Source organism: Pteropus alecto, unplaced genomic scaffold (assembly GCF_000325575.1).
Source record: "Pteropus alecto unplaced genomic scaffold, ASM32557v1 scaffold21, whole genome shotgun sequence".
Classification (NCBI taxonomy): Eukaryota; Metazoa; Chordata; class Mammalia; order Chiroptera; family Pteropodidae; genus Pteropus; species Pteropus alecto.
The window spans coordinates 22,169,192-22,181,365 of NW_006436282.1; the positions used below are offsets into that span (position 1 = coordinate 22,169,192).

The 12,174-nt window shown below is 57.2% G+C and overlaps 1 protein-coding gene and 1 pseudogene across 3 annotated transcripts in view; both read left to right on the forward strand.

Annotated features, from left to right (window-relative positions):
- The window catches only part of MINDY4 (MINDY lysine 48 deubiquitinase 4), a 102,458-nt gene extending 94,675 nt beyond the window's left edge, over positions 1–7,783 (forward strand). For all 3 annotated transcript variants that reach the window (XM_025046846.1, XM_015589499.2, XM_015589501.2), the window contains one exon: positions 7,337–7,783. In XM_025046846.1, the coding sequence (XP_024902614.1) occupies positions 7,337–7,385 (49 nt within the window). In that variant the 3' untranslated portion in view covers positions 7,386–7,783. The remainder of the gene's footprint in view (positions 1–7,336) is intronic.
- On the forward strand, positions 4,212–7,324 carry LOC107195700 (annotated as a pseudogene).
- Positions 7,784–12,174: the final 4,391 nt, after the last annotated feature.

Below are 12,174 nucleotides of genomic sequence, written 5' to 3' on the forward strand. Positions count from 1 at the left end.
GGTCATGTGCCGGCATTTCTTTCGTCGGGAGGATTAAAGGCACATGCAGGTCACTTTGCTTTCATGTACAAAGAGCCACTCATCAGAGCGATGAGAGATGGGCAGCCGCGGGGAGAGGAGGTGACACCGGCCTCGGCACTTTCTGCAGGACAGGGCGGGAGGCCACCGGCCATCCTTCCTGCAGGCGGGCCTGCCAAGCAGGGCTCTGGACCGCACCCTGAGCACAGGCCCCAGACCCCGAGGGCCCCTGACTGACGGTGCATCTGCGTCTGCCTCCTGCCCAGGGGCGGCCCACCACCCCGAACCTGTCCGGCCGCCCCACCTGGAGTAGCTCTCCTTTCCCCAAAACAGACTCACCAAGCACCTCCCATGGGCCGGGGATCGGACCTCCCGAGCTCAGCCCCGATTGGCCAGAGCTTGAGAATGACTCGGGGCTCCGTTCCCCCGGGGAGCTCCGTCCAGGGACCTCTGAGTGGGAGCCGGGGCCCGGAGCACTTCCTCCTCTTCCGTCAGCTTCCCCTTGCATCCCTTCTCCCAGGACCGAGGCCATGCGCCCCGAAACGAAGCAGCGAAAGGGTGGCCTGTGAAGTGATGAGGGGGCCGCAGACGCCGCGTGCGTCGGGGAGTGGGCTCTCGGCCGGGGCAGGGAGCCCAGGCCGAGCGTCTGTCCCGCTCTCGCTCGTCCCTGTTCACTGTCACAGGAGGACGGCGACATCTCCTCCAGCAGCGCCTCCCAGTCCTTGTCACAGATAGAAAATCATCGTATTTGTGCAGTGCACAGGGTTAGGGGCGGCTGGACTGGGGACTCTGGTCGGCCCAGACTCTACCCGGCTGCCCGATGGCTGAGGGCTCAGTGTTCTGGACACTAGCATCCGGCTGCGGCCCACCCGTTGGGAAGATCTGCTCTAGAGCTGGTCCTCTGGCTCCAGCGGGCATCCCCTGGGGAGCAGTAAAGCCCGGAGCACTGGGTCCCACCCCCAGGGGTTCTGGTTCAGTAGTCTGGGGTGGGGCCTGAGAATTCGCATACCTGACGGGTTTCCAGGTGCTGCTGGTGCTTTGAGAACCTCTGTCCCAGGGCCTGGTGAAGGCAGTGCCCCCCACCCCGCCCCCCGTCTCCCTGGATGCCCTGTGAGATCAGACGTCTGGTGAGGTGCTGACCTTCCCACCTGAGGCCCACCGGAACACACAGCGCAGGGGCACTGTCTTCCGGCCCCGCCCCCGGCCCTCCAGGTGCGAGTGCCCCATCCTCTGCTAGGACTTTTCCTAAAGCCAGTTGCCTGCCTGCTCCACTTCCCCCATCACTTGCCCCGACATGTGGGTCCATGTGGACAGTGAACACGGTGAGACTCTCCCAGCGTGATTCCCGGAAAAGTGGAGTGGGCGGTCGATGAGTCGGGGCGCTGGGTTTTCCCCCTCGGTCCGCATCAGATAACACCCCGCCGTAATGGGAAACAGCAGGCCCGGCCTCTCGGAATCTTGTTCCGAGGAGTTGGATTACAAAGGCTTTGCACTTTGTTTTCATCCCAGATCCTCAAACAGCTGAAAGGGAGAAACTTGGGAAAGTGGCCTTCAAGGTCGGTGAGGACCCACCCGCTGGGCATGGGCCCTGCCTTTTGAGAGATGAGGCCTGCTCCTGTAGGAAGTCCCTGCCTTGACAGGAAGTGGGTATGTGTGGTGCCATGGCCCAAGCTCAGGTCGTTTCTAATGCCAGTCAGATCCCAAGCACCGGCTGATGTGCAGCTGACCGCCCGCGGTGGGAGGGACTGACCCTGTGGGCAGGCGGGTTCCCCTCCCATCACTTCAACCCCATGGACACCTGAGCTGGACTCCATGAAAGAAGCAGCTGGACAGGTGTCGGTTCTTGCTCTCAGAGAGTTCACAGTTGAATAGAAGTCAAGTTCAGCATCAACTGCATCCGAATCCAGGGAGAGATGCACCGTCTACCCTCAAACCTAGCTCCCAACCCATAAGGACCTCTGTTGCTCTCCCTGACCCAGCACAGGGCACACCACACACCTAGCCACCTGGCAACGTTTTTGGATTCACAAAAAGTCCCTTGGTCAGCGCCCCGAATGGTTTTTCCTTTAACAGATGGGGCTCTGCAGGGTGGAGGTCTGTGCTCCAGGCCATACCTTGAGTCACAGGCAACACGGGGCTTGGAGCTTAGGCCCGGGCTGTCCCAGCCCAGTGGAAGGTCACTGAGCGGGCAGTGCGACTTCCCGCCACCTGGCTTTGTTGCTATGGCGATATCACACAAGACCCGCCTTTGGGTTTTTTACTTTGGAGAAGAGCACCCTAAGTTAAACAGTCCCTGGGTCCCGTGCCATCTCTACTGTCTGGTGTGACGCACATGCCCGCCTCAGAGAGTCTCCTGTTACCTTCGCTCGTGTCAGGAATGTGGGGTCTGTCCCCCGCCCCCCTTCTCCCGCTGCTCTCCAACCATCTCAGCGAAAACAGGCTCATTTATGGTCATTTCCCAACATGACACACACAGTGACCGCTCTCGACCTTCCAGCCTAAGCTAGAAGGGGAGAAAATGAAAGAGTTGTCAACAGTCCAGAGAGAAGAGGAAGGGACTCATAACCGGGGCCCGGGGCTGGGCCACAGATGTTTCTGTTTGGAGGCTCAGACCAGAAATTGAAAATGTAATTTCAGTCGGGAACCGTGCCTTCCAGGGGCTGGAGCGCCATGTCCCGCTCCCTCAGCCGTCTGCCTGACCCCTTGAGGAGACGTCACAGCTCGGTGACACCCTCGTGCCTCTGCCCCGTTGTAGGAAGGTTCCCTGGGTGCTCCCACGGCCGCTCTCCTGATCCCGCACCCTGCAGCCCGCACACACGCCCGCCCCCGGTAGTCCTTGCGCCTGGTCGGGTTCACAGAACACGGAGCGCCACGGCCCAGGGGAAAAACACGGGACAGGAGTCCGGGGGCCTCGGCTGAGTCCCGGCTCTGCCGCCGCCGTGTTGCATGACCTCCAAAAGGTTTGGTTCTGCTCCAGACCCAAGTTTCCCCATTCGTTGATTGCGTGTAGCGAGTTCTTCCCGGAGCTGCTGTGAGGTTGAGAGAAGAGAGGCAGAAGCTTCTCCTTCGGAGACCGTCAGGGGCACACGCACGCATGAGGGGAGGAGAGAGAATCTGGCGGAGGCAGAGGGGAAGGGACAAAGTGGTGTGGGCCGTGGGCAGGGCTTCGTGGCGGCCTGGGACCGGACGAAGCGAAGGGAGCGGGCGGAGTGAACCAAGACTCGTCTTTCTCCCCCTGAAACACACCAGCTTCATCGCTGTTGAGAATCGATTGAGGCATTAAGTGCCGTTTGGTTGGGGCGATGGCCCCGGAGGACAGGGCTTCATTTGTGGCCGCGAGGTGGGCCTCCGTGATGCTGAGCCCACCTGAGCTCCGGGGGCCACGGCATCTTCACTGCGCTCGACCCCGAAGCCAGAGGTCCTCGACCGCGGTGGTTTTGCACCCCAGGGAATATTTGGCAGTGTCTGGGGACACTTTTGGTTGTCGCAGCTGGAAGGGAGGGTGCTAAACATCCTGCAATGCACAGGACAGCTCCCACAGCAGAACTGTCTAGCCGCGAATGTCAGCGGCGTTGAGGCTGAGGAACCTCTGCACTCACTCTCGGCCTCCTCCTGAATTAACGCTGGACGAGGCGCTCTGTTCCTGCGCCACTCAAAAGCATTTCCACGCCACCCTCCCCGTTTCCCGCCTGTCCCTTCCTGCATGCGCAGAGCTCTTTGTACTGTCCATGTAACTGACTCACGGACTTTCCGAACCATTCCTGTCGGAGAATGGTTCCGAACGGTCTAAGAGTTTCTTGTCTCAGCCCTTTCAATTTTTAAAACGTCTCTGCTTTGATTTTCTACATTAGTTGCGAACTGCTTCTCTCTGGTGCTTTTAATGCTCTCCCTGCTTTGGTACCCGTTGGCTGGCATGGGGAGGGTTAGTTACCTCTGTGAAAAGCCTCAAAACTAAGCATAAATCCCAGAGCCTGGCCTTAAGACTCAGTGACTATTAGCGTGACATGTACATCAAGCGGCAGACAAGTATGGCTCGCCCCCCTGCACTGAAGCCAGACCCCATTTTGCTAGGGTCTGAGATGTTTGTAAATGGGGAGCTCAGGGGAGGAACTTCTATCTGCCTGTTGAGAGCTGGGAGGGTGAAGGCTGGGAGGGATGGAGAGGGATGGGGGAAGGGCCTCGGGGGCCAGGCAGAGGGTGAGTCTTAAAGGGATACAGGAAGTCTGGTGCATTGCTGACTCTTCCCGTCATTCTCGCCATGACTAAGGGTGAGAAACCACCCCGGTGTGGGCAGCATCCCTTTTGTAAATCTGGGTCCCTGAGGTCTGCATGGGGTCAGGCTGTGGGCTGATGTCACTCTCCTCCCCAGCTCCCTTCTGCTGCCCTCTGGGGGTCTGGATTCAGGATGTGTCCCTAGGGTCTAAAACTTTGGTAAGAAACTTACAGAGGCTGATGCTTACCTACAGATCTTAATAGAGCAATAAAAGCTTTTTAATGACATGCTTCAAAACTGCAAAGATGATGAGCAGAGAAAGAAAATTGAAAATCTCAAGTCGCACGGTAGAATCAATTAAGCCGTGCGTTGTGCTCTGCAGCTTGGCTAAAGCACTGTGAATCCAGTAAATGCAATAGCTCAGCCTCGTCCCTTGGAGCCCGTGAGCGGCATGGTGCCTTCCCAGCCCGTCTTACCTCCAGAACCTGCTCAGCCGTGCAAGCCAGAGCCACGTCTGTCCTCCTTGCTGACTGGACCACTATTAGCTACCTGGGAACATCATCAGGTTCCAGCAGCAAATAGTGCAGGCAGTGGGCACTACCCACCGAGCAGCACTCTGACCTCTCCCAGCCATGTCAAGTTGTCTGTAGATACAGCCACGGTGTCTCTTCTTGAAGCAGTAACGAATGCTATGGTGCTGATGGATTTCATCAAAGTGGCTCAACCCCCAAATGCCTAATAGATTCCTCTGGATCTGCCTCAGTGCCGAAGCAGCAGCTCAGGAGAGACTCTAATGCACCCAGACACCACAGAATCACTTCCTTTTCCTACATCCAATGGGACTGGCGATGCTGACCATTTGGACTCACACGACATGACTGATGATGAGGGGGAGGCAGGGCCTGTGGACGAGCACCAGAGGGTTGTGCATCTCTCGTCACGGATTAGGTTTGGAATCATCTGTACTTCTAGCAGTTACTCTTGAGAAAAGACCTCTTCTAGAAATGTCTGCAAACGTTTTTGCATATCCAGATCTGCTTCTGAGCACTTGTGACCAGAAGGATCCCAGGGGCTGGATGGCTCACGTGGTGAAATGGTACCACTCAGCCTTTCGTACAGGAAGGAGAGGATCAGTTGCCAAAAAGCCACGCAACCTCGTTTTGGGTGTGACTTCACGGTATCACAGGGCATTAGCGAATGACGCTGAAGAGAGCACAGGGCTAGTTTGGGAAGGACCGGTTCCCTAGAAGAGCATAATATTCATGGCTGAACAGGTTATCCATCATCTACCCATCTCAGCCTTTTATGCGGACTATTTTAGCAAGAATATGCAATTCTGTGTACATATATGGATCAGATAGCAATTCCTTGGGATGTCAGTTGGCGTGCACGGCATGGGGCAGTGCTGTGCCTTGTGTCTGGACTGTGCTGGACATCGCCTTGTCACCCTCTCCGGTGGTAATGGATCGTCTGTCACAGAGCCCTGGCTGGAGCCGGGAGGAGAATGCAATACTAATTATTTCACAATGGGCTACATGCAAATGTCTCCTGCACTAAACCTTTCTACGGGAGCAAGAAGCACAGAATTACCATGTTTTTTCCCCCAAAATGACAAGAAATCTTTTTGCTCATTTGGTGCGAAGTGTGCAGAATATTCAGTAGGGAAACAGACAGTCTTTACTGATACCAAGAAGTTGCCTGGAGTCAGAGGAAGGGAAGCTGTAAGAGTGGAATGTGTAGGAACCTCACTCACTGCCTTTGGAATGCTGTCCCTCACCCGGAAGGTTGGGGACACTGATGGGGCAGTGGAAGCCAGGCACAGACGTGAAGAACGACAAGGAGCAGAAGCCTCAGAAGGAAGGGGAAGTTTGGTGGGAGTCTAGGCTGTTCCTGAAGACGGAGAAGGCTGGGTTTGTGATGAACCGCTACCGAAACTCCGCGGTGCGTCCAAGCATTTGGGGGGCGGGGGGCGATGCGACCGTCGTATTTTGCGAGAGGCTGTTCCTTCTGTCCTTGTCGCAAGTCCCAGTCTCAAGGCTGCTGAGCTTTGTAGTGTAGGTGCACAATTAAAGTGAGAGAAGCTTCTCTTTTTGCCGCCTTTGTGGCAGTGACCATTTTGACTTCCATCCTGAAGAAAAGCTTCAGGTTCTGAAAACGTTTACTCCCACCCTCCCCAGACCCTGTGCAGTGAGGAGCATTTCTGCACCCCAGCCTCAAACGCCAGTGCTGTGGAGGTGCACAACATCTGTTTCCCAGTTCCTATGACCTTAGGATATGTGTGCATGCATAATATAACCAATGACAGATTTTGCAGGAATATTCCATCTGCTCTAAGTGTGATTCCTCTGCGTTGTTTTAGAAAACCAGTCCCGCGAATTACAATCACATGTTGGGAAATGTCACGGTCTCGTGTACGATAACTATTATTTTGGAATCGAACCCAAGCCTGAATTACAGATTCATTATATACTCAGTGCTTCTTTAGGTGTCATGATTTTTAAAAATGCGAATCTGTGTTTTACCGAGCTGCCCACGGCCGTCCACTAGCTTCCCGTGGCTCACAGAGCACAGGCCAGAATCCCACGAGGCCCCCCGGGTCCCGTGCGGCGCCACCCTCCGCTGCCCACTGTCTGCCGCACCTTTCTCCCCGCCTGTCTGGGCTCCGGCAGCCGGTGCTTCTCCCGCACTTCGAAGACTCCGGGATTTTTTTATACGAAGATCTTCCCACGTGTGCCTTTCAAGTGCCACCATCAGGCACCCCTGGAGAGTGACTGGATTCAGATGTGTGTGCATCACGCACATCGGCGAGGGCCCCACAGTGCCAGGCACAGGGGGTTCTCCATAAACACTTGTGGCAGGAATGAATGAATGAATGAATGAATGAATGAATGACCGGCCCCTCCAGCGGTCTTGGGTGCTTTCGTGTTTTGTAGGGGCCTGGCGTGTAGGTTTGTGTGTGAGTGTGGAGGGGTGCGGTCGAGAAGGTAGAACCTGACACCTCCAAGCCCCGGGGGACGGGATGTTCAGGTGAGCGAGGCTCGAGGTGGTGGCTCCTGTGTGGGGGCCTGCAGCTCTGACTCTCTCTCTCTGTCCCTCTGTTCTTAGGTGGAAGGGGGCGTCGGTGAACTGGAACGGCTCGGACCCCATCCTGTGAGCCTTCCTGAGGGTGAACGCTGTGGCTCCGGTGCTCATCATAGGGGCGACAGCTGAGCCCCAGGCCTCAGGGACGAGTGTCTCAGAGGGGTGTCATGCCCACCTGGACCAGCACTGCTGCCGAAGCGTCAGTACCCCCCTGTCCCTTCCATGAAGGGCCCACCCAGGACTGCGATGAGGGCCCAGGGTGCTGCTGGGTGGCTCCCTCCCAGCTGAGCTGTGACTACCACGGACAGGAAGGGTGCCAGCTGCTGGGGCCTCTGCTGCCTTTGTCTGTATCCCTCCCTTACTCCCTGCTCGGCCATCCCCTTGCCAAGCCTCTGACGTGGTCCGCCCGGAGCCCCTAGGCACGCGTTAATTCTGGTAGCTGGCTTTCTATAAAGCAAGAGTGAAACCCATGCCGAGGGCTGAGACTCATTTGTTCCATTGCCTCTGTTAGGAGGTTCATGGCTGGGGTGGGAACAGTGTTGGGCTGATGGGCCCCAGAGCCCTGGTGATCCGTGGGCTAAGATGCCACCTAACTAGTGGTCCTGGCTGCACTTCTGGTCCAGCCTGACTTCTCCTGATCAGCCTGGGTCTAAGGTACCAGGCTGCATAAGCTGTGCTGACCAGGAGCAACTCAGGGGCCCAGGAGCCAGTCTCAGAGCAGACCCAGGTTCCTGTGGGGCCCCAAGAGGACAGTCATGCAGACCTGGAGGATAGGCTGGACCTGGCCAAGTGGATGTGGGGGGAGAACCTTCTAGGGAGGGGCCCCGTGGCCGCAGAGGGCAGTGAATCGGGGTGAGCAGAGAGGGGCTGCAGCGTGGCGTGTGCAGAGAGAGCTGGCCGAGAGTGGGGGGCCGGAAGCTGTGGGGACCTTCGCATTCCAGAGCTAGGAGCGACTAGGTGGCATGTAAAAAATATAATCACTGATGAAGGAAAGACTGTACAGCTGAAGCTTCCTTCATTCCCTTAGTTTATATCCTACCGATTTCGGAAAAGGAAAATGAGCAAGCGTAGAAATGCAACGGGAGGCTCGTGTAAAGACCGGGGACCGAGGCAGGGCTCCCAGAGGCAAAGCCCCAGCTTCCGGGAGCCTGTCATGGAGATGTCCCATGCCTGCCCCTGCTGCGCCCAGCAAGCACTTGGGCCTGGACCCTGAGTGCAGCCAGCAGAGTGTTTACACATGGAGACCAGGGCACGCCGCCCTCCCTGGCCCACAGAAAGGCCTCAGAGGCCGTAGACACGGATGGCAGCGGCTCCCCAGCCTCCACGTGCCCCGGAGCTCAGAACGAAAGCAGCCGCGGGGAGGGCTCTGTTCCCTTTGCAGTGCTGGCTACGAGGAGATCCCTTCAAGTGCCAGGCGTGCAGGGCGATCCACTGACATTTGCTGGTGACGACTAAAGAGCCTGCTCTGTGCTCTCGTGTGGCCGACGCCGGCCTTTGGGGAGAGGCAGGGAGGAGCCGGAGGGAAGTGAGGGCCTGGAGTGCTTTGTCCGTGCTGTGCGGAGGCCCCAGCGGGGTTTGCTGTGTAAACTCCAGTGGCCGTTCACAGCAGGCGTCAGGCAGAACTGCTTCCTATATGTCCCTGAAATGTTTATGCATTTGTTTTCCTTGGCGGGGACAGGCCGCTCCAGCTGAGAGGAAGGTGGTTTCCTTGCAGCAGCTTTGTTTATCGGCCCCGGGAAGGAAAACCTGGGTCTTTTCAATGAAACTCACTTAACCTCCTGCCCAGGGTCTCATTGGGAGGGCTAGAGAAATCAAAATATTCCCAGTGTCGCTTGAGAAGATCAGTTCCAACTGATTATAAAACAAATTATAAAAGCGTTTTTCTGGAAGCCGAGACACAGGTACACATGTGCAATTCAAAGTCTGTTGTCTGGGGTTCTCTGGAACGGAAGATGAGCAAAGCCCGGCACCAGCCTCTCCCAGACCCAGAAGGTAGAATGAACTCAGGGTACCGCGGCCAGGCCTGCAAGAACGACACGTAGGACTCTGCGTCCTTGCATGTGGGTGTTCCCCGTCTGGGGTGCATAGTTTTCTAGGGAGTCTGTGGGCAGACTTCAGAGGTCCATAGCCCGCCTCCCCTCGAAATTATATTAACATTTTTGTGTACATGTACATATGTGTAATTATCTGGGGAGAGGGTCTTTAGCCTTCCTCATGGCCTTGAACTTGGAAAGAGCCTCCTTCTTTTTCATAAAAGGTTAAGAAACAACCATGTCCTAGAGTTGAGTGGCCATGTCCTATGGGTTCGTGGCAACCCAGGGCTGAGCCTGGGCGCAGCACTCCACCTCCGTGGGGCTGGTCCACTGAGCAAGCCGACCTCGCTGGGGTGTGAGCAGGGAGCAGCTTTATCTTTTCTTACTGCTTCCCCCTGGATTCCCTCTCTCTCCTGTTTCATTCTGGTCTCTGGATGAAAGAGCAGGTCGATTCCACTGCTGTCCTGGCAGTGTGAGCAGGGAGACCAGTCCGATGGCCAAACTCCACACTCTCGCGGCTAGAAAGCTCTTCAGGGGGACCTCCCATCTCTGGGGTCTCTCCAGAGTCAGGCAGTTCATCCTCCCGTAGCTTCTGGGGGAGTCCGCCTCCCTCCTTTCAAGAAGACCCAAGTCTGCCTTCTGCAAGATCCACATTCGAGCCATGCAAAAGCACCGACACATCTTTGCCTCCCCAATTCTGGGGGATCAGACCTTTCCCACCTCAGCCTGCCTGTCTGCTCCGCCTCCTACCAGGAGCAGCGATGCCCAGGCAGGAGTCACAGCCCGTCCCACACTGTGGGCCACACAGGATGAGCTTTCAAGCAGTTTTCTCGAAGCCTCCCTCACTTGGCTTTGGGAGAAGAGATGCACCCCTCCTCACACCGTGGCTGGGGGAAGGGATCCCCAGCATACTGAGGCCTCTCTCCAAGTCCTCAGGAGCTACTGACCTCTTCCTCTGCCAGCCAAGGCTTTCCTCACCATGTCCCGTGGCTGGAGGAGGCGATGGACTAACGCTGGCAGGACCATTTGCACTACTCTTTCTGCAAGTCCTACCTGGTGGCAGCCAGGTAAAAAGCAATTTCCAGAAGAACTGCAAGAATTCCCAGGAGTTCAGAGCTGGGCCAGGGCTTGGAGGGATTCTGGGAGATGGCCTAAGGCAGGGGTGTGTCCAGACTTCATCCGACTGCCCCCCACGGTTTCTGTGTCCCAGACTCAAGGGAAATCGGGGGCTGTGGCTGGGGCCCCCCTGCCGTACAAGAGGGACAGCAGCGCGTCCAGCTTCCTGGGAGGGCGGGCGGCAGGGAAGGGCCGGTCTTAGGCTCCCACAGGCCCTGGCTCTGCTAAGCAAGTGACGGCAACGTGAGGATTTTCCTGCCCTCGTTCAGACCCCAGCCTCGCAACTCAAAGTGTAGCCCTTAGACCAGCAGCATCTACGACACCTGGGAGCTGCTTAGAGATGCAGAACCTCAGGCTCCGCCCCAGACCTACTGACTAAGAAGATGCATTTGCACAAAACCCTTGGGGAAGTCAGGTTGAAGTCTGAGAAGCTCTGCTCTAGGGCTCGTGGCTCTGTGGGGTGGCAGTATGGAAACGCAGAAGCCGTCCCTATCGGGAAGAAGTGTACTGAAGGGATGTGCAGCAGAGGTACCACCCTGGCCCGTGGAGGGAGAAGCTGCAGCTGGACTGGAGGGCCTGCGGCTGGTCCTGACTCACTGCTTCCTGCCTGCCTGGCCCGAGCACTGGACATAGGCTCCTCAGGCCTCAGTTTCCTCCTCTGTGAAGTCACCACCTTGCAAGGCTGGAACGAGGATCCAGCGAGTCCACATGTTGTAGCGTGCAAAGCAGAGCCTGGCCCACCAACCCGATAAGGGTTTGTTTTGCCCTTGATGTGGGGCTCAGGGAGGCTGCTCAGAGGTGGTAGCATCTCGCCTGGGCCTGGATGGACGGGCAGGCTTTTGACAAGTGGAGAACTGGACGGAAGATCTTTCCAGGTGAACGAACAGGAGAGCCAAAAGATTGTGAAAGTCCATGTCCGCATGTCTCATTTGGGGGCACCCCAGAGTGGGGGGTCCCCGGAGGTTAGGAGAGGAAGCCGACAGGAGGTAAAGGCCTTAGACAGTGAGCCCAGGGCTGGGTGTTTTCCCCAGAGACAAGGACCGCTCAGTGCTCTGCTTCAGACCTTTCTCCTTGGCAGGGTGGGGGTGTGTGGGCGTGGGGCAGAGGTGGGGGGCACGTTGAGGGGCTCACGCTGTGCTCCATGGAAGACATTTGAGTGAGAGGCGAGGAGAGGATGGAGGTGACAGATGCTGATGGCCTTCGCTCCCAGAGGCCCTGCGGACAGTCCTCACTGGCCACCAAGACCTCACAGGACCCTGAAACTTGCAGGAGGCCATCAGGCTGCCAAGACTATTTGCAGGTATTTCTCTCCACCCACCAGAGTCCTCCCTACTCCCTAAGCATGCTCTAATCCTCACGGGGCTGTGGGAGCTGTAATTACCAGGCAAAAATGCCAGGCATTTGCGATATGGAGATTGCTTAATGCAGGACGAGGGGTGGGCGGGCAGGTGGGCAGGCGAGTGGCAGGCCGGCTGCCCAGGGGCCGGGGTCACGCTGCCAGAGCCTGCGCGTGGCTCCAGCAGACCCGAAAGGGATCAGAGTCCCACCGCCGGGGGCCCGGGGGTGACGGACGCCTGGGGTCAGCCTTCCCGCCGCTCCTTTCATGCTGTCTTCAGTCAGCGCTTCATCCACCATCCTGCCCACATTCCCATCCTATGTCCTCAGGAAGACACGGAAGGCCTCTTGTACGGGCGGGGAAACTGAGGCCCAGGT